The following is a 24247-nucleotide window of genomic DNA, read 5'->3' on the forward strand; positions in this document are numbered from 1 at the left end:
ACATAAATTTCACCTGCTGATAAAAATGCAACTTGGTTATTTGTGAGTCAACAGCATCCCTCGTTGTGTAGGAATCATCTCACACATGCAGGGTGAGTCTGGACTCAGTGACGGAACCAAAATGAGATGTTTGTGGGTCTTTAAGTAAGATTAGGATGAGTTTCTACTCTGTGCTCACCTCGTGCCAGCCAGGTGACCAGGGGTGGGGTATGGCTGCTCTCGCTTCATCTAGTCACCTGGTGACCAGGTGTGGGGTATGGCTGCTCTCTCTTCATCTAGTCATCTGGTGACCAGGGGTGGGGTATGGCTGCTCTCTCTTCATCTAGTCATCTGGTGACCAGGGGTGGGGTATGGCTGCTCTCGCTTCATCTAGTCATCTGGTGACCAGGGGTGGGGTATGGCTGCTCTCTCTTCATCTAGTCATCTGGTGACCAGGGGTGGGGTATGGCTGCTCTCGCTTCATCTAGTCATCTGGTGACCAGAGGTGGGACATGTCTGCTCTCTCTTCATCTAGTCATCTGGTGACCAGGGGTGGGGTATGGCTGCTCTCCCTCTTCATCTAGTCATCAGGTGACCATGGGTGGAGTATGTCTGCTCTGTCTTCATCTAGTCACCTGGTGACCAGGTGTGGTGTATGGCTGCTCTCGCTTCATCTACTCACCTGGTGACCAGATGTGGGGTATGGCTGCTCTCTCTTCATCTAGTCAGCTGGTGACCAGGTGTGGTGTATGGCAGCTCTCTCTTCATCTAGTCGCCTGATGACCAGAGGTGGGGTATGGCTGCTCTCTCTTTATCTAGTCACCTGGTGAACACTTCTCATCTTTTTCCCCAAAGGCGCAGTCCCGTGATGCAAACCAGACTTACATGGTAAGATAAATGTAAAGTATGTTTCAGCACAGAATGGTGTTTGTGATTGCTTAGATAAATATTATTTCTTGACACTTCCTGAATTAGGTCACCTCTGTAAGTGTAACGCAATCCAGTGGGTGGTTAAGAAGGCCTGGGTTCTTGGTTACTCTGTCAGGGATATCCAAGCTGACAAAACAGAATCCTCCGAACTGACATGGTAAGATACTCTCCCTTATAGATTGTAGAATAGTTTTAGCAAATGTCATTTCATGGTTGGCAAAGTTGTGCATGTGACAGCAATGTACTTTAAGTAACTCTCCGAAGGCCTTTCGGTGCTGTAGGAATAAAAAGAGGGACTGTTTATAGGAAGAGCTAAATATTACCAGCCTGTAGGATTAAAAAGAGGGACTGTTTATAAGAAGAGCTAAATATTACCAGCCTGTAGGAATAAAAAAGAGGGACTGTTTATAGGAAGAGCTAAATATTACCGGCTTGTAGGAATAAAAAGAGGGACTGTTTATAAGAAGAGCTAAATATTACCAGCCTTTAGGAATAAAAGAGGGGCTGTTTATAGGAAGCTAAATATTACCAGCCTGTAGGAATAAAAAGAGGGGCTGTTTATAGGACGAGTTAATATTACCAGCCTGTAGGAATAAAAAGAGGGGCAGTTTATAGGAAGAGCTAAATATTACCAGCCTGTAGGAATAAAAAGAGGGGCTGTTTATAGGAAGAGCTAAATATTACCAGACCTGAATTAGGATCTTTGGAAAGTAATCAATAATTGGCACCAAGTGTGCGCTCAAAGGTGAGATGTTCCACAAGATAACAACCTTCCCTGAGAAGCATCCGGCCTTACAGTTAGAGCTCTGCTGTAGGGGAGCAGGGTGCTAACTGCACCAGTTCTACATGTAGAGGTGAGGTGTTCCGCAAGGTTGCACCTTCACTGAGAAGTGTCCCACCTCAAAGTTAGATCGCTTCTATAGGGTAGTTGGATCACTTGGTCCTGATTGGGGTTGAAGCCCATGATCAAGGGCCCTAGGAGAATCCATTCCACTGTTCATCCACATATTGAATTCACACCTATTCAGTGACATGTGATATACAAGACTTCTTTCATTGTCTGCTAGAATACAATACCATTATATTTAAGAGAAATGATATAACAAACACAAAGGAGGAAACAAAGAAAATAAATTTGACAGAACAAAAGTTAGAGTAAGACTGTCCATCTCACTACAATCCAGCAACATATCTTCTGAACGTATCTTAATACTGTTGCTTTTGTTTGCAGGCATTAAAGCATGGAGATCAGGCAACATATGGCCAACTGCAAAGGTAAGCAATGGGAAACGTCACATTCTTCTCCTCACTGCAATATCTGCACTATCTTCAGCCGCATTGAAAAGCCATAAAAAAGCCCAGCATCACACGAATGAAAAGAATGACTGAGGCGATAGACCACTCTAGGGGAGTGGGGGTAGATATATTACTTTTAGCACCGCACAACAGAGCAGCTAAAGTATGAATTTAAAATGGCCTGCTACTGCTTTCTTCCACTGCACCAACGCTCTTAAAGTCTGCCTAGTGAACCGCTCAACCTTTGCACTATGGTGCACAGATGTGTGCGTGCTCTTTTGCATAAGATGTATACTGGAAGCCTACTCTTTCAGGGAAACATTCTGGCCTAGATTTACTGACAGTTGAGGCAGTGCAGCAAGGCAAGTTGCTGAGCTGTGTTATGTGAACAGGAGAGAGCTGAACTGCACCAGAAAAGGCCCTTTAACCGCTGAGACCTGGTATACAACATACTCTGTCCTATCATGTGTGGGCTTAGGGAGACTGGATTTGGGGATAGGTTTACAGACTGAGCAGAAATGGCTATCTGATCCTCTGACAATGTTCTGTACGTATGTTCTAAGGACTTCACTTATGAGGCAGCCTCTGACTCTAATATTTATCTTTACATCTGTGGCTGTAACTGAGGGAGAAGGAAGAGACAGAGCAGCAGCAGCCTCTAACGATAAGGACACTGCGACCTGTTGCCTAATGTATGCACTGAGGGTCAGAGAAAGGACGAACGAAGACTATACATTAATGGTTCAACCTCGGAGGTTCAGCACAGAGTAAGGCTCAGCACCAGCCTCACATTGGGGACAGAACTCTGTGGTAAATAAAATTACCTATACTTAATTTCTATGCGGTAAAGTTCAATAAGAATAACTCAGTCAAAAAAAATAAGAGGCAGAGTCCGTGGCATCTGAGTTTATAAGGGTTTTATTCCTTAAAAAGGAATTGGTTCGAACCAGGTATCATGTTCCATCACCACGAGGGTTCAGGAAGGGAATGGACATGGACATGTACAATGCTTTATTAACAGAATATCATATATATAGTCAATGCATATAGTGGTGATGAATGCAGAAGGCGTAACAGCTGAGAGAAATGAGATAAGAACACACATGCGTAACAGAAGGCGTGCACAAGGGCGTACACAGAGGTGTGTGCTAGAAACGTCATAAAGAAGGGTCACAGGTGGGTGGATCCATAGAAGAATCCTGCAGAGTCAGCAGAAATATGTGGCAGAGATGCGCGCGCAGCAGCATGACGTGTGATTGACGTGGAACTGGAGGGTGAAGGGGACTTGACATTTGCGCTATACGGGGAGACAGAAGTCTGGCGTGTCAGAACAATCTAATCCCAAATCATATCTGGTATCTTGTGTTTGAGGAACTGTATTATCTAGAAGGAAAGGTCTCTCGGGCAGAGGCTATTCTATACTGACTGCTAGTGCGTGCATATGCGACTACGTGTCTACGTGTAAAGCAAGGGGGCCATGGGCCTACCATGGTAACAGGAGCTATGAATTACTTGCATGAAGACAGAAAGGCCGGGCCCTTTGCTCTGCAGCTGGGAAGGATGTTTACCTAAACTACTAGACAGGAATGTATTTTCGAGGAGCGGAGCAGATAACTTGAAGGCAAAATACAGTCTTGGCAGGCAAGCAGGTCGAGCCAGGCACCGCTCGCCGCACAGGGAGTAAGGCAAGGGTCATGGAAGCGGCAGCCTGCAGCTTTCAGAGACAGAAGGCAGAAAGGGCTCGATGGCATGAATCAGGGCCTAACTCGCCAGAGCCAGAAAAACGTGAAAGTGCACCATGTAAAGACGGTGGCAAGGCATACTTAGGAACTGAATATTCGACCCATTCATGGTGGGTCTGAAAGAGGACATGTTAACGTTGGACGCAAATGTATTTGCGTCTTCATAGCTGGAAGTGGAGGGAACATACATGTACTTGAAGCACGTACATGGAGCCGTTGGGGTCTACGTTAGGGGACACAATTGACCATAAAAAATTCATATTACCTCATTCCCTCCTTGTCCCCCACGGACCCTTCATGATATATCAATCCTCATTAATCTATCAATCTGTTCATGTAACATCATTTGCTTTTCTTTCTTCTGACGGTGTTTTGAACGTGGACTTGAATGAGGAATACATGATGTGGTGCACAAGCCGCAAATCGCTGGCCCACATTGCAGACATAGGCAACAACTGAATACTATGAGAAGGGCTATTCCTAGGAAGGATAGGACTTTCCATCCCCAGGCTGATAACATGCTCCAGAACCAACCGGACCTAGTCCAGATGCCTGGATTCTGGTGTATCTGACTTGCAATCTTGTGGAGACGGGTTATGGCTCTATATACTGATGGTGCGTTTTCTGGAATGAAAACACAGCAACTCGATCCGATGACTCTACAAGCTCCGCCCCTATCGGCCAGGATGACGTCAAGGACAAGACGATTTTGAAGAACAACAATCCGCATAGCAGACTGCTCCTCCGTTAAGTTGCCTAGGGCGGAAGTAGTTTCATTCACTACTGCTTCAAGGGTTCTGGTTAATTTACATATCAATTTACTATTAAAGACAGCACCTAAGTAGGGAAAGAAACCTTTATTGAAGTCTGTGTATTGCTCCCATGCCGTTTCAGTGTAATTGACAATCGGGAGATCTCTCTGTGGTCTATTGTGTACTAGATGGGAGTCCCTATGATAATCAGGAGGGGCTAGAAAAACAGGTGGCAGAAGGAATGCAATGTAACAGGTGCCATCCCAATCTAAAGGTAAGCGTATATATGCTGTATGACCACAAATGAAATAGGAATGACGGGAAGCCTTGAATGTAGACTTGCCTTTATCACTGAATTCAATCACAGTAGTACATGTGCTATGACCTGGGTGTACTGAACCATTCTTTCTGACACATAATTCACCTTTGACGGGTAATACGGACATAGCGGGCAAGACTGGTTCGGTTTCGGACTCAACATTCAGAATCATGAGGTTAAGTGTGAAGTTACCTAATCCATATACTTCGTTTTCTAGATCAGTCCCTGTCCTTTGGGGAAGACCCTCCTTGTCAGGGAAACATACTTTATGCAGAACTGTGTTCAGATTTCCCCATACCCAATTGCCCTGGTAAACTACGGAATTGGAGTCTAAAGAGTTCATTAAACTAAACCATGCACCACAGGAACCATTGTGTGTGAACGGGTACGGAAAGAGGGGCAGAACTCCCTTGAACTTCTGATAGGGAGGGAGTCGGCCACATATCCAACAATTTGTAGCATTGCTGGTCTGATGGGAATGATGTAACATACTAATGAATGTATTGTTGCGCAGCGCAAGTCGGTAGGACAACTCATGCGGGGGCAGTTCACTGAAAGTGTGCTCGACAGTGTCATTTGAAGAAGAATGTGCACGTTTGAAAATAGGAAAATATACATGAAGCAGTATACTTGCAACAATAATCATAAGACTCAGAAAAAACATAATCAATAGTGTCACAATACAGTGACTACGGAGTGATTTACAATATTCACGTTTCTTGAGCTGTTTCTGTCTATCTCTCTCTCTATTGGGGTCTAGGGGATACATGTCAGAAACTTGTCTAACCGATTCACCTAGGGGAGGACTTAAACAATTAAACTGTCTGACTTGCTAGACCTCAACTTTAATTTATACTCCTGAGAAGAGGTTTTCTCTACCAGAGGGAGTTTTGAGTCAGTTTCTGGAGGAGGGCCGGGCTGAGAGTCTAAGTCTGGCGGCAGTCCATGGCATTTTTTAACGTGACTCGAGTGAAGCCAGCCCTTGCGGCCCTCCACTTTGATCGCAGTCCTTGTAGTCAATAGTACTAGCTTCGGCGCCTGCCAACGGGGCTCCAGCGGACTCCTCCTGTCAAAGTTCCTCACGAAAACCAGGTCCCCCGGAACAACCTCATGTGGCTTCACCTCGGTGTTGTCGGGAAAGGCTGCAGCAACCTGTGAACGACATGATTGTAGTGCAGACATCAAGGAGGCAAGGTAATCTGTCAGCATGTTACAGTCAACATCAGTGATTTTACGAGGCAGAGGCGTCCCCCACATATTCGGTGGCCTACCAAAGACCACCTCGTACGGGGATAGCCCTGATCTAGAGTGCGCTACAATCCTCATATAAAAGAGTGCAACTGGTAAAGCTACTATCCAGTCGACGCCTTTCTCTCTACAGATCTTGGCAAGACGAATTTTCAGGGTCTGATTATGACGTTCCACGAGACCTGCTGCCTCGGGATGTCGGACACAGTGGAATTTCCATTGATAGCCTAGCAGGAGTGATACCTGCTTCATAAGCTCGGACGAGAATGGCTGACCGTTATCTGAGTATACGATACGGGGCAAATTCACGAACCAGCTGCTTGGCAGTGGTCGGAGCAGTGTAATCTGGGACTGGATATGCTTCTGTCCAACGGGAAAGTGCACATACAACTACGAGGACATATTTGAATCCTCGACAACGTTCCATCTGGATATAATCCATCTGGAGGACTTCAAACGGGTGATCGGGAGGATGAAAACCACCTTGCTCTACGGGAATGCTTTTACCTGGGTTGAACTAACAACAGATCATGCAAGTACGCACTTTCTGTTTTGCTGCTGCTCGTAAATGTTTATTGAACCAAAGGTTTTGAATACTGTCTAACATGGCTTTTTCTCCTAAATGTGCTGGACTGTGTACTGTGTTAATGATGACTTGAACCATAGAGTCGGGGAGAAACCATGTAGATTTTCCCTTCGTCATCCATCCCTGTTCTGTCTGGATCCCTCCTAGTTCAGTCCATTTCTTGATTTCGTCTGGTGTAGCATGTGTCTGTATGTCAATTACATCTAGGGCGGGATCCTTAACTGTCATGCAATGTGTCGGTGTCGGGACTATTGTCTTTGTCAGGTCAGTTGCGTGAGTCTGAGTCTGAGCTGTATGTTTGGCTGTTCGATCTGCCAGGTCGTTACCCTGGGAAATGATATCTGTGACTTTCGTATGTGCCTTGCACTTCATGATGGATATCGCTGTAGGCAAATGTATTGCGTGTAACAGAGCTTGAATGAGGGGTCCGTGTTGGATCTTGGCACCGTGAGAGGTCAAAAAACCTCTTTCTCGCCAGAGTACTCCGAAGTCGTGTACGACTCCGAATGCATAACGTGAATATGTGTATATGTTAACTCTCTTGTTCTTTGCTCGAATACAGGCTTGAGTCAGAGCGATGAGCTCTGCTGCTTGGGCTGACAGAATGTCAATACAATTTGTTTCGATGACTTCAGTTTCGGTCGTGACTGCGTAGGCGGCCACTAATTCTCCTGTACTTGTTCTCATACATGAACCATCCACATAAAGTGTCAGGTCTGGATCTGGTAATGCAGTGTCTGTCAAGTCTTGTCTGGGTTTCGTCGTAATGGTAATGACTTCAATACAATCATGTGCCAAAGGGTCTGTCTCACTTAATGGCAGAAGTGTAGCAGGGTTCAATGTATTGCAACGTCTGATTTCTATGTGTGGCTGAAACAATGTCAATTCATAACCTGTCAGTCGTGCTATAGTCAAGGGCTGAGTCTGTGTTCAGTTTAAAAGAACTTCCACGGAATGTGGAACTTGTACTGTCAATTGGTGTCCTAACACTATGGAATCACTTTGTCTGATTGCTAGAGCTGTTGCTGCTACAGATTTCAAGCATGCAGGCAGAGCCTGAGCTACTGGATCTAATGTACTAGAAAAATAAGCACACGGTTTGTGTGAACCTGCTTGATCCTGAGTAAGTACTGACAATGCAGTACCTTCACGTTCTGTGACAAAAAGTGTAAAAGACTTACTGTAACATGGTGTCGCTAAAACTGGTGCTTGACATAAGGCTTTCTTTAAGTCGTTAAAAGCTTGTGTATGTTCCTGAGTCCATGGGAGGACAGTCGAAGTCGCTGCCTCCTGGGTTGTCAACTGTATGAGTGGTTTCGCTAGAAATGCATACTGAGGAATCCATTGTCTACAGTAAGAAGTGAGGCCTATAAAGGCTCGTACCTCCTTTTGTGTCTTGGGTTGTGACATGTTTACAATTAACTGGATACGGTCAGGTGTTAGCTGTCTCCCCCCTTTGGACAGCAAGTGCCCAAGGTAAACCACTTGCTGAACACAGAATTGCAGCTTAGAAGGAGACACCTTGTGTCCCTTGTCAGCCAAGAAATGCAAAACCGTCAGTGATGCTTGTTCACATTCAGGTTCACTTCGGGCGGTGATCAATAGATCATCGACATACTGAAGTAGGGCAGTGTCATCAGGCATGTGAATACTGTCAAGTTGTCTTTTCAGTGCTTGGCTATAGATGCTGGGGCTTTCTGTGAATCCTTGAGGTGCGCGTGCAAATTTGAAGCTTCGGCCATTTAAACAGAATCCGAAGAGATATTGGCTTTCCGGATCAATGGGGAGACTAAAAAAGGCGTTCTTCAGATCAATTACAGTAAAGAACGTTGCCTCGGAATCAATAGCTGTCAGTAGTGAGGAGATATCTGGGACCACAGGATACTGTGGTACAATGCATTTGTTTAATTCGCGTAAATCGATCACTAATCGATAAACTGGAGGTGCATTTGGGTCAGTACATTTAAGAATTGGAATGATAGGGAAATTACATAAATTTGAGTCTGTTTCTACAACCACTCCTTGTGCAATGAGCTCGTCAATGATTTTCAGCAAAGCCACTACAGCATCTGGAGGTAACTTGTATTGTCGGATTCGTGGTAGTACTACTCCTGGCCTGAGTGTGACTCGATATGGTGTAATGTGCATACAACCTACATCAGTGGGGCCTTGTGCCCATAAATGTGCAGGAACATTCTGTAATCTGGGATCAATATCTCTCAACACATAGTGACCCTTGAAGTCACGCAAAAACAGTCTTACTCCTTCCGGAGAACAGCAAATCACAGCTCCTAGAGCTTTCAGTGTCTTGATACCTAACAAGTTTTCTGGGCATGATTTCGTTAATAACAAATCTGTAGTGCGAGACAACGGACCAACTAAAAGAGGTACTGGTTTCGATACTTCCTTTACAATAGGTTTGCCTGAAAATCCAAGGGAAACATTCTGGGAGCCTGAGAGGGGTGCCCCTGGAACCTCGTCGTGACTTATTGTCGTCCTGCTTGCCCCTGTATCAATCAAAAACTTTCTATCTTTTCCTAACACTTGGCTATGTACGTAAGGACCCTCTTGATCTACAGGAACCTCAATAAGAGGCAAGCCAACTTCCCTCTCTAGGCTGTTTCATGTGTATCGCTGATAATCGGGATAATCAGTTTGGGCATACTGGTACATCTGTTGCGGTGCATGTTGTGTTGCGGCAATCAGTTGTGGCGGTGGTACCGCTACGGTCTGTACTGTCTGTTGTGGAGCATGCATAGGCTGTATATTCTGTGGTACTTGTTGTTGGACCTGGTCCTGTCTAGGTTGACGCGGTCTTTCTTTAGTTTTACCTGTAGCTATATTGTGTTTCAAAACTGCACAATCGTTTATATAGTGACCTGGCTGTTTACAATAGTTGCATGTCCCTTTAACAGGAGCTGCTGGATTATTGGACTGTGTCATGCCCTTTTTCTGACCGTCAGCTGGAACTGACTGGGCTACTAACATTTTCATTTTCGTATCTTTCATACGTCTTTGTTCGTGATCATGTTCTTCTCTAATTCTATTCTGGTGGTACTGTAACATTTGTAACATTTGTGAAGGCGTGTTTGCTTGCCATGTGCTCTCGACTTTCAGTACCCGATTCTTAACTTGGGGCAGGGAATTCTCGACTAACTTAGATACAAAAAGATGTGGATATGACTCGCTACTTGCTTTCAGGCCACTATTAATAATAAAACATTTCTCGAATCGGGAATAAAAATCACTAGTGTCTTCATCGGGTTTCTGTTTACAGGCTGAGATTGCATCCCAGTCCTCCTTTTTCGTTGCTAATAAACGTGGCAATACTTGTACCAACAATCCTGGTAATGCTTTGGTTTTATCCCCAAGCCCTAGGCCTGGGGTTCGAGTATTTTCTTCGTTCTCTAATGCAGCCCAATCAATCTTTTGCTCTCCCACCTCCCATTCTTTTTCTTTGAGTTTCTCGTAAATACCGGCAGGCAATAATACTTTCAATATTTTCATGATGTCGGGATAGGTATAATCACCCATGAGTAACATGTCTTTTATTTCACGGTGGAAACCTGCAGGGTCTTTGTCGTGACTGGGCACTAGTTTCTTCATTTCCAATAATTCCATTTTAGTTATGGGCGTGTACACAAACACACGTCTAAAGGTATTATCAGCATTCCTGACTGGATGCACTTCTCGCAAGGGATTTTGTCTGTCTATGTAAAACATTTTTCTTTCTGGGGGTGGAGCTGAAACAAACTGTGGATTCAGGAAAGCACTATATCTGTGTCGATGTTCTAGAATTACCTTAATTAAATCGGTACCCAGGCCTCTCCATTTATTCATGAGTAACTCTATTAGTACATCAGGTAAGGGACCTGGATCAGAATGTTGGCTCTTATACAATATAAGGAGGTGTTGTATCATATACATACTAGCTAGTCGCTGTTCGTCTGGGGAAAGATTCAAAAAGGTCTGCGCTAATGCGTCATCACTATATTTATCAGAATTGTCAGCCCATTGACTGCTGACCTGGCTAATTCTTGTTCATCCATGGAATCGAGTACATGGTACCCCATTCGTTCTTGAAGTATTTTATCGGTAGCCTGAAATAGATGTTCAGGAGTCTTCGGGTTTGACATAGCGGAGTGAAAAAGTCTCTTGCTTTCTGGGCGTATCGGTTTATTAAAGGATCTACCCTTTCCTACATATGCTATCGTTCCTCTATCTTCTGGCTCTGTCTCTGGCTCATCCTCTGAGGATTTATTCGCGTCTGATTCTGCTCCCCTTTCAGCTTTCTCTTTTGCATGAAATACTACTATTTCTTTACGAATTTTCCTGTACATGGCCTCTATACATGCTTTTCTATCATGTTTTCCCTCTGAAATATTCTGACCCCACGTAGTTAGTACCTCCATCTCTTATTTATTTACACCAGGCCGGTCTCGTTCTCTTATGAAACAGTTTATGAGGAATCTTAATAGTACACTTTGAAGATCTACTTTCTGATGTGCCATAGCCTCGTGAATACATTCCTGACCCTCCCCTGTCTGAACAAAATGATATATCCTGTCTAGGTAATCTTGCATTCCTGGAAATAAAACCAAAAAGTTTGCAGCACGTCTTATATGTATTGAGGCTAATATCATGCAATCGTCTTTGCCTGGTACTGGGTCATATCTACAGTATGTAAGAAGCTCTTTAAGCTTTTCCATTGTGGCTGGTTTCGGAGTACGTTCCATTGCTAGTTCTCTAATAGTTATTCGGTGTGTTGGTGGCGGGGTATGGTAACCCCCTGATGCACCTCCTGAGACGGAGGCTTGAGCATGATCTGTCTGTAGGGTCATGTCAGGCCCGAAAGGATTAAGCGGATTAATAGGGTTAATGGGGGGTGCAGGAAGTGGTGGAGGAGTGGTCTGTCGTTGGGGAAGGTTATTAGTGGGTGGTATAGGTGCAGGTGGAACATTGGTGTATGCAGGTGCTACATCGTCTAAATAAGAGGAAAGGAAAATCTCTGCTGCGGTCTTGTGACGTAATTTAGTCGGAACCAATGGAGGGGGCTGATCTTTCGGTACTTCCGGGGTCGCCTTGGGCAGGCCCTCGGCCAGGACTGGATACAATCCTGTCATAATAGCATTACTACGTCTATCGTGTTGTTCTATCCTAACTCGTTCTCCTTCTTCTAGTAGTTCTTTTTCTTTGGCTTTTTCGGAATCCTCTTTACTTCTCTCTGCTTTTCTGAGTGCTTTCTCTGTCCGTCTGTGTGATTCTTTACGCCATAATTCAATGGCATCTTTCTGTGACTGTCTGGCTTTCTTTTTCCATAATACTTCTTCTACTCTCAAGATGCACTCGGCATCCCATGTCCCTGTAACGGGCCATCTCTGATTCTCTGCTAGATCTTTGGTGTAATCCACCCACAAGTCGAGATATAATACAGCATCTAAGCCGTGTTTGTGGTACATAAAATATCCGGGAGTGTCCCTGGGTGGGATGGGAACAGCTTCCTCGAGTATTCCTTTCCTAGTTCCTATCTGTTTCAGTTTAGAAAACAGCGGCATTTTGAGCCGTGGTACTTGATACTTGATACTTACTCGGATTTGGACACCACTAATACAATAAACACAGTAATGGAAATCAAACAATCACTCATACCACGACATTAAAACACATTAAAACATTTCGGAAAACGAACAATAACTTGATAGCGGAATACTGGATATACTGCTAAACAGTACAGATACATTGCTAAACAGTGTAGACCGGGTCTGTGTACCCAAACCCGTCTTGACCGGACACAAATTAATGCACCCGTCTAGATGCGTCCCCAGCAACGGTACTCACCGGGAAGCACGGAACGGAAGGCCTCGGAAACTCAACACTGGACTGGACCGGACTGGACTCGACTCGATTCGTGACGTAGGTACTTCGGAACTTCGGAACTGGCGGGCATCTGAACACCTCGGACCTTGCTCTCTCAGCTGGGCTCTGGTCGGGATCCTCCGCACTCCTCACCGCCTCGTCTGGGTGTCGATCGCAGCCTCAGTCACCTCCGTTGGCCTGAGGGAGATACAGGAAATCCTGCGGGTACGCGTAGTTGTCCGTCACGGCTGTGGCAGGGGACCAGGCCTGCAACGCACCGCCGGCACGTAAGGTGGGGGAGGGGTCCCTATTCGGGCACCAATTATGTGGTAAATAAAATTACCTATACTTAATTTCTATGCGGTAAAGTTCAATAAGAATAACTCAGTCAAAAAAAATGAGAGGCAGAGTCTGTGGCATCTGAGTTTATAAGGGTTTTATTCCTTAAAAAGGAATTGGTTCGAACCAGGTATCATGTTCCATCACCACGAGGGTTCAGGAAGGGAATGGACATGGACATGTACAATGCTTTATTAACAGAATATAATATATATAGTCAATGCATATAGTGGTGATGAATGCAGAAGGCGTAACAGCTGAGAGAAATGAGATAAGAACACACATGCGTAACAGAAGGCGTGCACAAGGGCGTACACAGAGGTGTGTGCAAGAAACGTCATAAAGAAGGGTCACAGATGGGTGGATCCATAGAAGAATCCTGCAGAGTCAGCAGAAATATGTGGCAGAGATGCGCGCGCAGCAGCATGACGTGTGATTGACGTGGAACTGGAGGGTGAAGGGGACTTGACATTTGCGCTATACGGGGAGACAGAAGTCTGGCGTGTCAGAACAACCTAATCCCAAATCATATCTGGTATCTTGTGTTTGAGGAACTGTATTATCTAGAAGGAAAGGTCTCTCGGGCAGAGGCTATTCTATACTGACTGCTAGTGCATGCATATGCGACTACGTGTCTACGTGTAAAGCAAGGGGGCCATGGGCCTACCATGGTAACAGGAGCTATGAATTACTTGCATGAAGACAGAAAGGCCGGGCCCTTTGCTCTGCAGCTGGGAAGGATGTTTACCTAAACTACTAGACAGGAATGTATTTTCGAGGAGCGGAGCAGATAACTTGAAGGCAAAATACAGTCTTGGCAGGCAAGCAGGTCGAGCCAGGCACCGCTCGCCGCACAGGGAGTAAGGCAAGGGTCATGGAAGCGGCAGGCTGCAGCTTTCAGAGACAGAAGGCAGAAAGGGCTCGATGGCATGAATCAGGGTATAACTCGCCAGAGCCAGAAAAACGTGAAAGTGCACCATGTAAAGACGGTGGCAAGGCATACTTAGGAACTGAATATTCGACCCATTCATGGTGGGTCTGAAAGAGGACATGTTAACGTTGGACGCAAATGTATTTGCGTCTTCATAGCTGGAAGTGGAGGGAACATACATGTACTCGAAGCACGTACATGGAGCCGTTGGGGTCTACGTTAGGGGACACAATTGACCATAAAAAATTCATATTACCTCAACTCCCTGATGGGCACCCTGGTGGGCAGTGTGCGTATGAGAATAATAAAATGTGGGCACCTGTGGCTTTCACTAGTAGACTGTAGTCTGGCTAGCAAGTTCACAACACTGTTTACAGAGGTCTGTGAGTTATAGTACTGTTTGGACGGGGTGAAAATTAACTTTTAGTTAGAACTAAAACTTTTGAATTTCTTATGTTTGTGTAGTTTAACTTTATTTTGTATACAAATATTAAATTAAGTTATATTAAATTATGTTTTAAATAATAAATTAAGGAGCGGGTCCTCATGCCTGCTCTCCCTGCAACAAGCTCCAGTCCAGCTTGTCCGTAGTCCACTACTTCCTTGTAGATCTGCTACCCTCCACTTGCCCTCTGCTTGAACCTCCTCTGCTTGTTTTTTGCCGTCTATTTTGCATTTTCTGCTCTGTTTTGCTTTTTCTGCTGTATGCTTTTCTACCTTCTGTTTTGCCTTTTGCTGCACTGTTTTGGCTTATTCTGCTAGCTTTTCTGCCCTCTGTTTTTCTATACTCTGTTATGTCTTTTTCTGCTCTGTTTGCCTTTTTCTTCTAATTTCTTCCCTCTTCCCACCATTTCCCTGCTTCTGCTGTCTCCCTCCGACCGTGGCCCAGCGCCCTGCCCTCCCCTAGGACCTACTTAATGGAGGCCGCAGTGTGGCTATGCAGCAGGTAAAAGTCATGCCTGTCTGCACCTGTCCTGGGCACCTGGATTGCACCCAGCGCCAGGAGCCCTGACCCTCCTGCCACCCTCCACTTCATTGCTGAGGAGCTCTTGTGCCTAGACCTCAGACACTGAAACAACAACTGCTGGACCGCCTCCCCACGAGCAACCAAAGGTCTCTTCACCTGCCACCATTGCTGCTTCTCCTGCAATACAGGATCTCCAGCCTACACAAGATCCTGCACCACACATCCCCTAAAGGCCTCTTATAACACAAACCTCAATGCATTCTTGCTCAACGCCTGTTCACTCTGCAACCATGCCGCGGCATTCTCCTCAAACCCTGACATCGCCACCGCAACACACGATGGCTACACCAAGACTGCACTAACAAACACGGCGGCAGCATTGCAATCATCTTCAAGGAAACCATCCAATGCATTGCCACCAAAGCGAGACCACACACCTCTCATGGAACACCTCATCTTCACCTTGACCAGCTTTCTGCAATGCCATTTCCAACCTCATCGCCCCCCTAGCCATCAACTTCTTCCACTGTGTCCTACTTTTTCACCTCAATTTCTACATCGATGATCCCAACAACGCTAACTCCACCACCCTCAAGGAGAAGCTGAACAACATCAGCCTCACCCACTGAACCCATGCACAAAGCTGGGCACACACTCAATCCCATCTCCACCTCCAGAAACAGAGTTAAATCCAGCCACATCACAGAACTCACCTGGTCCGACCACGCCATCATTCACTTCAACATCTTCGGTGCTCAGCACACCACCAATAAGCATCACAGCTCAAGCCGCATCTGGAGCAAGGTAACAGAGACACAGTGGACTTAGGCCCTCAGTGACACCCAACCTGATGTCTCATCAGACCTAGAAAAGGCCACCCAGAACTTCTCTGCATGGATCACCAAATGCATCAAAAGAGTCACCCAGACAAAGCTAGAAAAACCACCAAAACCTCAAAACAAGCCAGCTGGTACACCCCAGAGCTCAGAACCACCAAGCACAACTGCTTCCGACTCGAGAAAGGATGTCACTCCACTAGAAACACCTCCAACTGAGCCGCTCACAAAGCAGCCCTCAGCAATTACCACCTGAGCATCAAGGAAGCCAAGAGAAACGCCATCGCAACCTGCATCTATACAGCAACAAACCACACAAAATAACTATTCAAAATAGTCAAGAAATCCTGTAACCCAGCAGCCACATATAACACAGTTCACCCCTCTCAAGAATTCTGCTACACCCTCACGGACTACCACAGCAAGATCACCACCATCCACAGCAGCTTTGACACCCAACCCACTTTGCTCAACCTCAACAGCCTCAGCCAACCACCGCACACCAGCCCAATGATCACCACATGGCCTCACTGACCACACAGATCACCACGACCATCATGTCATTCATCCACTCTGGAGCCCCAGTGAGCCCTGCCGCAACTGGCTTTTCATCCTCAGAACCAATCAAATCAGCAGGGAACTCACCAGCATCATCAACACCTCCATCACCACAGCAGCCTTCTCGGACAGATGGAAACATGCAGAGGGCAGTCCCCTCCTAAAGAAACCCTCCTCTGACCCCAGCAAACTCAAATATTATCAACCAATCTCCTTGCTCCCTTACCCTGACAAGGTACTCGAAAGACCATCAATTAACAGCACACCGGAAACCTGGAACAAAACCACCTGCTGGACGCCTCCCAATTGGCATTAGAGCCAACCACAGATCAGAGACTGCGCTGATCGCAACTACAGATGATGTCAGAACCCTCCTCAACAATGGAAAGACTTTAGCTCTCATCCTGCTCAATCTCTTGGCTGCGTTCAACACCATATCCCACCACACCCTCATCAACGGACTCTACAACGTCAGCATACAGCATAACACCCTCACACAGATTGCTTCATTCCTTACAGGATGCCCACAGAGCTCTGGTATCCTCACTTCACCTCCGAGTCCAAGAACATCGTATGCAGCATACCCCAAGGATCATCCCTCAGCCCCACCTTGTTCAACCCCTACATGACCCCCCCTCGCAGACATTGCCAGATCGTACAGTCTCAACATATTTGCCTATGCAGACACTGCTCAACTTATCCTCCTGCTCACTGAAGACCCATCCACCACCAGAACAAACAGAAGTGCTGACCTTTGGGAAAACACATCCATAAGGAACCACAGCTGAGGGTCAGCGGCACCAGTCCTACACCCAGGCCAACAGACTATGCACACAATCTAGGCAGCATCCTTGACACTGAACTGACCAGGAAACAGCAAGTCAATGCAGTGTCCTCCTGCTGCTTTCACACCCTCTGCACGCTCTGCACAATCTTCAGATGGATTCCAGTCAACATCAGAAAGAGCCTCACTCAGGGCCTCGTCACTAGCCGCCTTGACTACGGCAACACAATGTATGCCGGATTCTCCACCACGCTCATCAGGTGACTCCAGGCCATACAGAATGCTGCAGCCAGACTCATCCTGAACCTTCCCAAATGGACTCACATCACCCACATCTCAGCAACCTCCGCTGGCTCACCATCCACAAGACATGCTAGTTCAAGATCTTCACACACACCTAAAAAGCCCTACATGGTAAAGGACCGTCCTACATCAACCACCAACTTAACTTCCTTCTACCCGCAGGACCCTTGCGCTCCCCCTCACAAGCCCTTACACCCACCGACTGCATCCTCCACAGCTTCAACGGGGCCGCTCCTCCTACATTGCTGCCAAGAGCTGAAACAAACTGCACCCTCCCTGGCAGACTTCAAAAAGAAACTCAAGACTCAAGAAAATGTGATTACTTAACTTGTGAATGGAAAGCCTTTTCGGATGCAGCAGAGGCTTTCCATTAGCAACTTAGGTAATCAAAATTTTATGCAATGACCTAAATTGCGAATGCATTTCGGGAATCACAATTTGTGATTCTTGAAGCCATTCCTAAATGCAAACTGTGCATTTAGGAAAACGCTAATTAGCATCAACTTGACGTCTACTGGTAATATGCGCATTCTTTGAAAAATGCACAAAAGAGCATTGTGCCATGTGGTACACACACATGCCCTTAGAGCATGTGTGTGCACCACATGTTCACACTTACTTTTTTGGGGGGGGGGTGAACGTGGTGGGCCTTAGGCCCCCTGTCACCCTTGGGATTGCATTCACAATTTGTGAATGCACTCCCATACCTTCCTATGGCATATAGGCCAATAGGAATGAATGGAGTTGATTTGCCTAAAAGCGATTCGCAATTTGTGAATCACTAGTAGGTAATAGTTGGAAATTAAGATCTGTTTCTATGGTTACCCCCACTTTTTGCTTGATGTGATGCTGTTTTTGACTATTCTGACTGGGATCCTTCTAATCAGGAGCAAAGTCTAACTACTTTGTGGAGAAGTGTGGCTCAATGATTAGAGCAGCAGACCCTGATGCAGAGGTCTAGCCCAGGACCAGGGTTCAACTCCCCGCCTCGGTGGGTCTTGGGCTCAAAATTCCACGGACCTGATAATTCTCGCCTCGGTGCCTATTCCAATCATGGAGTCCCACTCTGCAACTCTGGGCAATAGCAATGCCTAATCTCCATAAAGGCCCCCACAACGCTAAGGATGCCTGGCCTCCACCTTGGGGGTGCCCAGGAGTGGACGCCTCACAGGGAAATCCAGGATGGGTTCCACAGCAGTATTCGTACATGCGCCTTGAGACCCTTGCGGGTGAGTAGTGTGCTATACAAGTATCAATTTACATTTACTTTCTCTTTAAACTGTTGTGGTATGAACTTAGGTGCAGCGCAGATTGGATACTGGGGTACCCTTGTAAGTCCCTAGTCTATGATACCCAGGTACCTAGGGCATAGGTACCCCAGAGGTCTCCCATGGGCTGCAGCATTCATTATGCCACCCATGAGAGACCATTTAAAATGGAGCTACAGGCCTGCAATTGCAGCCTGTGTAAGTTGGTGCATGCACCACTTACTAAAGATATAGGTTTACTATATCTAAGGGTCACTGCACTCAAACCCTATAAGTCACCCCTATAGCAGGCCTTTACAATCCTGAGGGCAGGGTGCTTGGTTCTAAGTGAGAGGGTGCTACTGCATGACACCCCTGCAGCCTACGGAGTCCATTCTCTCGGATTGTAAATGAAGCTGCCATATACTACATAGAGGAGCAACGCATAATCACGTAATGACCATCTAAAAAACGGCTGCAACTAATCGCAGTTAGGCTCTCAGTGTTCCTGGTACCAGCCTCCTAGTTCTGGACAGCACAAAATGGTTGCTGCCGACCAGAGACACACATCTGCCCTCTTGCTGCTGAGCCAGGCTTGAGTAGGGGAAGGCAGAACAATAGACATCCTATCACAAGGAGGTTTGACCACCTCCCAGCCAGGATTTACTGTATTAGGGCTGGGTGGGAGCGCTTGCCAGAGCCTGAAAGTCTGCATGAGGGGCACATTTGGTGATCCTGTTCATAGTCCAGTTCAACCCAGTCATGGAAGCCGTTGGCTCCTGCTCTGGAGCGAAACTGAACAAAGGGTATGTGAGTAACCTCCCCCCTGTCCAGGACCTTGCCTTCATGGGTCCCCTGAATCTTTCCAACCCTTTCCCTAGGGTACTTAAGGGTTTGCCTGGGTGTAGGTCCCTAGATTCATCGTGGGATAAGATTGAGAACTGATGGCACTGCACTTCTATCGTCTCGGCACTCTGGACTTTGCTAGACTTCGTTTGGGCCTGACTTCATCTCCCTTCCAGTCTGCTGCATCGTCTGGGCCTGTGCACCGTACAGTAACCTTTCAATGCCTGTGAAGCAAAAAGGACAACCAAAGTAATCTCCCTTTAAGGCAGGCAGGCACAGCAACTAAGTTGACTGGTCTGCAGATCCCAAGATCCTCCGGACTCCGGGAGCTCTGCATCACAGGTGGTGGTTTTCCTCAGCTCCTGAGGCCTGTTCAACCCTTTTACCAAATTTGAGGCCCGTAGTCCTTGTGGGGGTTGCAATAACCAAACCCCTGGGTTCCACGTCCCCTCAGCAGTTGCAAAGGCTTGTTGACATCGTTGCAAAAAGAACTTCGGGATCCAAGTAGCCCCATCCTAGCACACCTCCTGTGACCAGCCTCTTCAGCCACACCACATCCTGTGCATCATGACCTGCCTCATTTGGTGAGCTGCTTGAGGTCCTCTTGCAACTTCTGTGCCTTTGGCCTATGGGTCCATTTGAGAATCACCTTTCTTTGGGCTCCCCTGATTTCTCAGGGCCTGCCTTAAGTCTCCTGCTTGTGGTGAGTCGCCTGGACCTTGCTGGTCCCATCCGTGCACTTTCTTGACTTCCTGCATGGGTTACATTTGCCAAGGTTTCTTGGTGCTCCCGCTGGACTGACCCCACAACACTTGACATCCTTTGTGGGACAGCTGGTATCCGGGTCCTGGTTGTCCTCAGCATTGCCTAGTCCTCACATCTGCAGAGCCAAGGCCACAGTAATCCTTCCTGAAGCACCCAACATCAGAGGGCATCTGTCTTCCAAGTCTCCTGATCACCCCGAGTGAAACAGACACTGTCCCCTCTGCTTTCAGGTTCTTCTCTTCAAGAATCCACATTTGTGTTCCTCCAGACGCTTTCTCCTTTTCCAGCAGCAGCACTTTCCTGAAGTCCTTCATTGAGTTTGACAGCGGTTTCCGACACCACTTCACACCTATGCACCCAGCTTCCCATCGGATAGGTAACTTGGGTACCATGGTATCCACCGGTGGGGAGGCTCTCCAACCTTATGTCTTCCACAGGGTTTCTTCAGGGTCCACTGGAAAGGGTCCCTAATCTTTAAAAATCCAACTGTGACCTGCACATAGACTTGTACGTAGTACGCGTTGTGTTCACACACTGCACATGGACTTCGAGGGGTCCCTATCTATTTACCTTGGGTGGTTCCTTGGGGTCCCAGAAATTCTACATCCTCTCGACATTGATCTGACGCAAGTCATGGTTCTTATACCACTTTCTTAGTTTATGGTTTGGTCCTCTCTGGGGCCCACTGTGTATTAGTGCTATTTGCTGTGATTTATTTGCTTAAGTATTGTGTGTTTTGTGTCTATCTCCGTGTGGGTGATACTGTAACAAACTAGATAGTGTTATCTAATACATATCCGCCCGACATCCTCACTCGTTCCCACCCCCCCCTGCCATATCAGTATGGCGAGGGAGACCTCGGCGGACGGAAAGACTGTCCGCCGCTTTTCCCCCCCGGTCACCTTGCGGCCGGGGGAAAAAGAATAATGTGGTGGTGGTGTCTATCAGACACCGCCAGCCATATTATGATGGGCATTTTACAATGCCTTTCCGTAGTGGCATTAAGGCATGGGGTCTTCACTTTGGGGGCCCCCTGCGGGCCCCCAAAGTGAAGGAGGGGTGGGGGTGCACACGGGGGGTACCTGGGGTACCCCCAGCATTTGCATAAACAATGCGGTAGGCACCGCGCGGTGCCTGCCGCATTGTGTATGCAAATGCATACATTCATTTATGGCATTGCGGCGGGCGGTGCAGAGAGCACCACCCGCCACAATGTTATAAATGCAGGATGCGGCCGCCACTGTGGCGGCCGCATCCTAATACCACCCACGGGACCCCCGCCCTTATGGCGGGCGGTCCCAATCCCCGACAGGATGGCGGGCGGGAAAAGTCCGCCCGCCATCCTAATGACCCCCTATGTGTGGTAACTTCTGCAATGTCTCAGTTCAAGACTCTATACACGTACTGCTAGTTTGTCCAGCATTAATGGCCCACCGCCGTCTCTGGGTAAAGCCTGTATGTGTTCAGTTTGGTATTTTATCTGCAAGATCTCTGATAGATGCTATTTTTAGTCCCCCAAACGAAATTTTCTGTAACAGAATTTTTAATTTTTTCAAATGTTTTTTAGAACTGTATTAGATGAATGGTATGTTAATCTGTACATTCTTTGCTAGAATAAGTTGATTACATGTGGTCTCATTTTATTATATTTTGCCTGTTACTTTGTAATATGTGGATCTCGAAGGAGTTCCAAAATCATATTTAAATAAAATTGAATTGAATTGGTTCTCTTCTCATTTAATCTATACTATAAGGTTGCATTCTGAACTAAGCCTGAAGGTTGCTTTCCACAGTTACCACTTAAAGAGTTTCTAAGGTTGTCTGAGACCACTTAAATCACCATAAGGGTTGTCTGAACTGATGCAATGTGCCCATTTTAATTAGTGGACAGTCAATACCTGGCCAACTTCTCACAGTAATGCCATCCATTTTGCGATTCCTACATGCATAAGGAATTGCGATTCCTACATAGCATTTCCTTAAAAATTGCTATTTAGGAATCGCAATTCCTTATGTTGAAGCATGTGGCCGTTATCCAATAATAGAGAGAAATATAGACACCTTTAGGAGTTTTATTGAGCATGAAATCCCAATAAAACCCCAAAAAATTTAAATGTGCACACAGCTGAAGTAGCACAAAAGAAAAGATAAAATCATTGAGACCACCCAGGATATTGCATCCTCTCAAGCTCCAGGGAAGGTGGCATTTCGCCTGCAGAGCAAGCAGTCTAACTACACAAGTACTCAGACCAACACAATGGACAGGCAGAGTCTGAAAACATGGAACGGTGTCTCTATTGTCCATACTTCCCCTCACTTCCACTCAAACTACAATGACACAAAGTTAAGAATTTATTAAAATGTATTTAAACCCTTGCAGGCTCTTGGTGTTTAAAGGGTAGCTGGACCTTCCTATCACAATATGGTTCATTAAATGCTAAAGAACATATGCACCCTATAATGTTCTAAGCTCCCGACCAAACCCAAAAGTAGGCTGAGAAGTGTCTTCATGCTCTCTTTTGTTTCTTCCTCACAGGCCCCAGAACTGAATTCATTGTTTGTGCAGCTGACCCTATCCGATGAACTGAACACCTCCTACAGCTGATACCAGGAACGACTCTCTGTGAAACACTGAATAACCCCTACTGCTGATACCAGGAACGACTCTGTGAAACACTGAATAACCCCTACTGCTGATACTCTGTACAGCCCTCCCTGGCACATTGAATAGATCGTACGGCTGATACTATGCGTCACCCTCTCTGATACATTAAATCCCTCCTACTGCTGATACCAGGAACGACTCTCTGTGAAACACTGAATACCTTCTACTGCTGATGCTCTGTACGACCCTCTCTGGCACATTGAATAGATCGTACAGCTGATACTATGCGTCACCCTCTCTGATACATTGAATTGATCCCACGGCTGATACTATACGTCACCCTCTCTGATACATTGAATTGATCCCACGGCTGATACTATGCGTCACCCTCTCTGATACATTGAATTGATCCCACGGCTGATACTATGCGTCACCCTCTCTGATACATTGAATTGATCCCACGGCTGATACTATGCGTCACCCTCTCTGATACATTGAATTGATCCTACGGCTGATACTATGCGTCACCCTCTCTGATACATTGAATTGATCCCACGGCTGATACTATGCGTGACCCTCTCTGATACATTGAATAGATTCTACAGCTGATACTATGACCCTCTTTGATACACTGAATACCCCTGCCATGTATTTCTTAAAGGCAGTATGCTGCGTTTGCTTGAACAGGCTTGTTTTTGTGCTACAAATTTATTTTAGAAATAGTCTGTACATGTTTTATTACTCGGTTCTTCTGCTGGGATTTGAAAGAACATTTCCTAAAAGGTTGAAATAAACTGTGCTTTATTGGCTCTGTTTTTGGATAAATCTTATCATATAAATCTAAATTTGTTATTATAAAAACAGAGTGGACACATTCAGACAAAGCAAAGGTCCTGACACGAGAAAAAGCTCTACTGCCTGAGATGTAAAACAACAACCTATGTATGCCAGGGATGGGGACCCCCACAAGTCCCAGCGATCTTTAAAATATCCCTGTGCTTTTATAGTGAGGGTAGGTTTAGGCACAACTGTCTTCCAATATGACAGGCCTTTTCATTGTGTACAGTTTGTTAATCATGCTAATAACATTTTTGACTTGTATATGTCTTTTGATTGCAGAGCAGCTATTGCAAAATAGTGAGCTAAGGAAAGGTGATGGCGTGCTACCAGGATGCCTGAGAGAGTCTAGAGTCTGGTTCTGGGGTGCCAAATTACCTGTTACTCGGTAAAGGTTGGGAGGGCAGGTGCGGTACTATGAGCTAGTCTTGATTTAGGCTCAGAGGTACTGATGTGGCCTTGTTCTGTTTCTGAGCAGAATCCCTGCAACAACCCTGGCTGATACATTGAACAGATCCTGC

The 24247-nt window shown here is 46.2% G+C and overlaps 1 protein-coding gene across 1 annotated transcript in view; it reads left to right on the top strand.

The window, feature by feature from the left end:
• LOC147706593 (uncharacterized) overlaps positions 1-23702 on the top strand; it is a 108620-nt gene extending 84918 nt beyond the window's left edge. The window contains exons 6-8 of the mRNA XM_086933084.1: positions 835-867; positions 2141-2184; positions 22821-23702. Coding sequence (XP_086789210.1) covers positions 835-867; positions 2141-2184; positions 22821-22833 — 90 coding nt within the window. The 3' untranslated portion in view covers positions 22834-23702. The remainder of the gene's footprint in view (positions 1-834; positions 868-2140; positions 2185-22820) is intronic.
• The last annotated feature ends 545 nt before the right edge of the window (positions 23703-24247 follow it).

This window comes from Lissotriton vulgaris, chromosome 7 (genome assembly GCF_964263255.1).
Source record: "Lissotriton vulgaris chromosome 7, aLisVul1.2, whole genome shotgun sequence".
NCBI lineage: Eukaryota > Metazoa > Chordata > Amphibia > Caudata > Salamandridae > Lissotriton > Lissotriton vulgaris.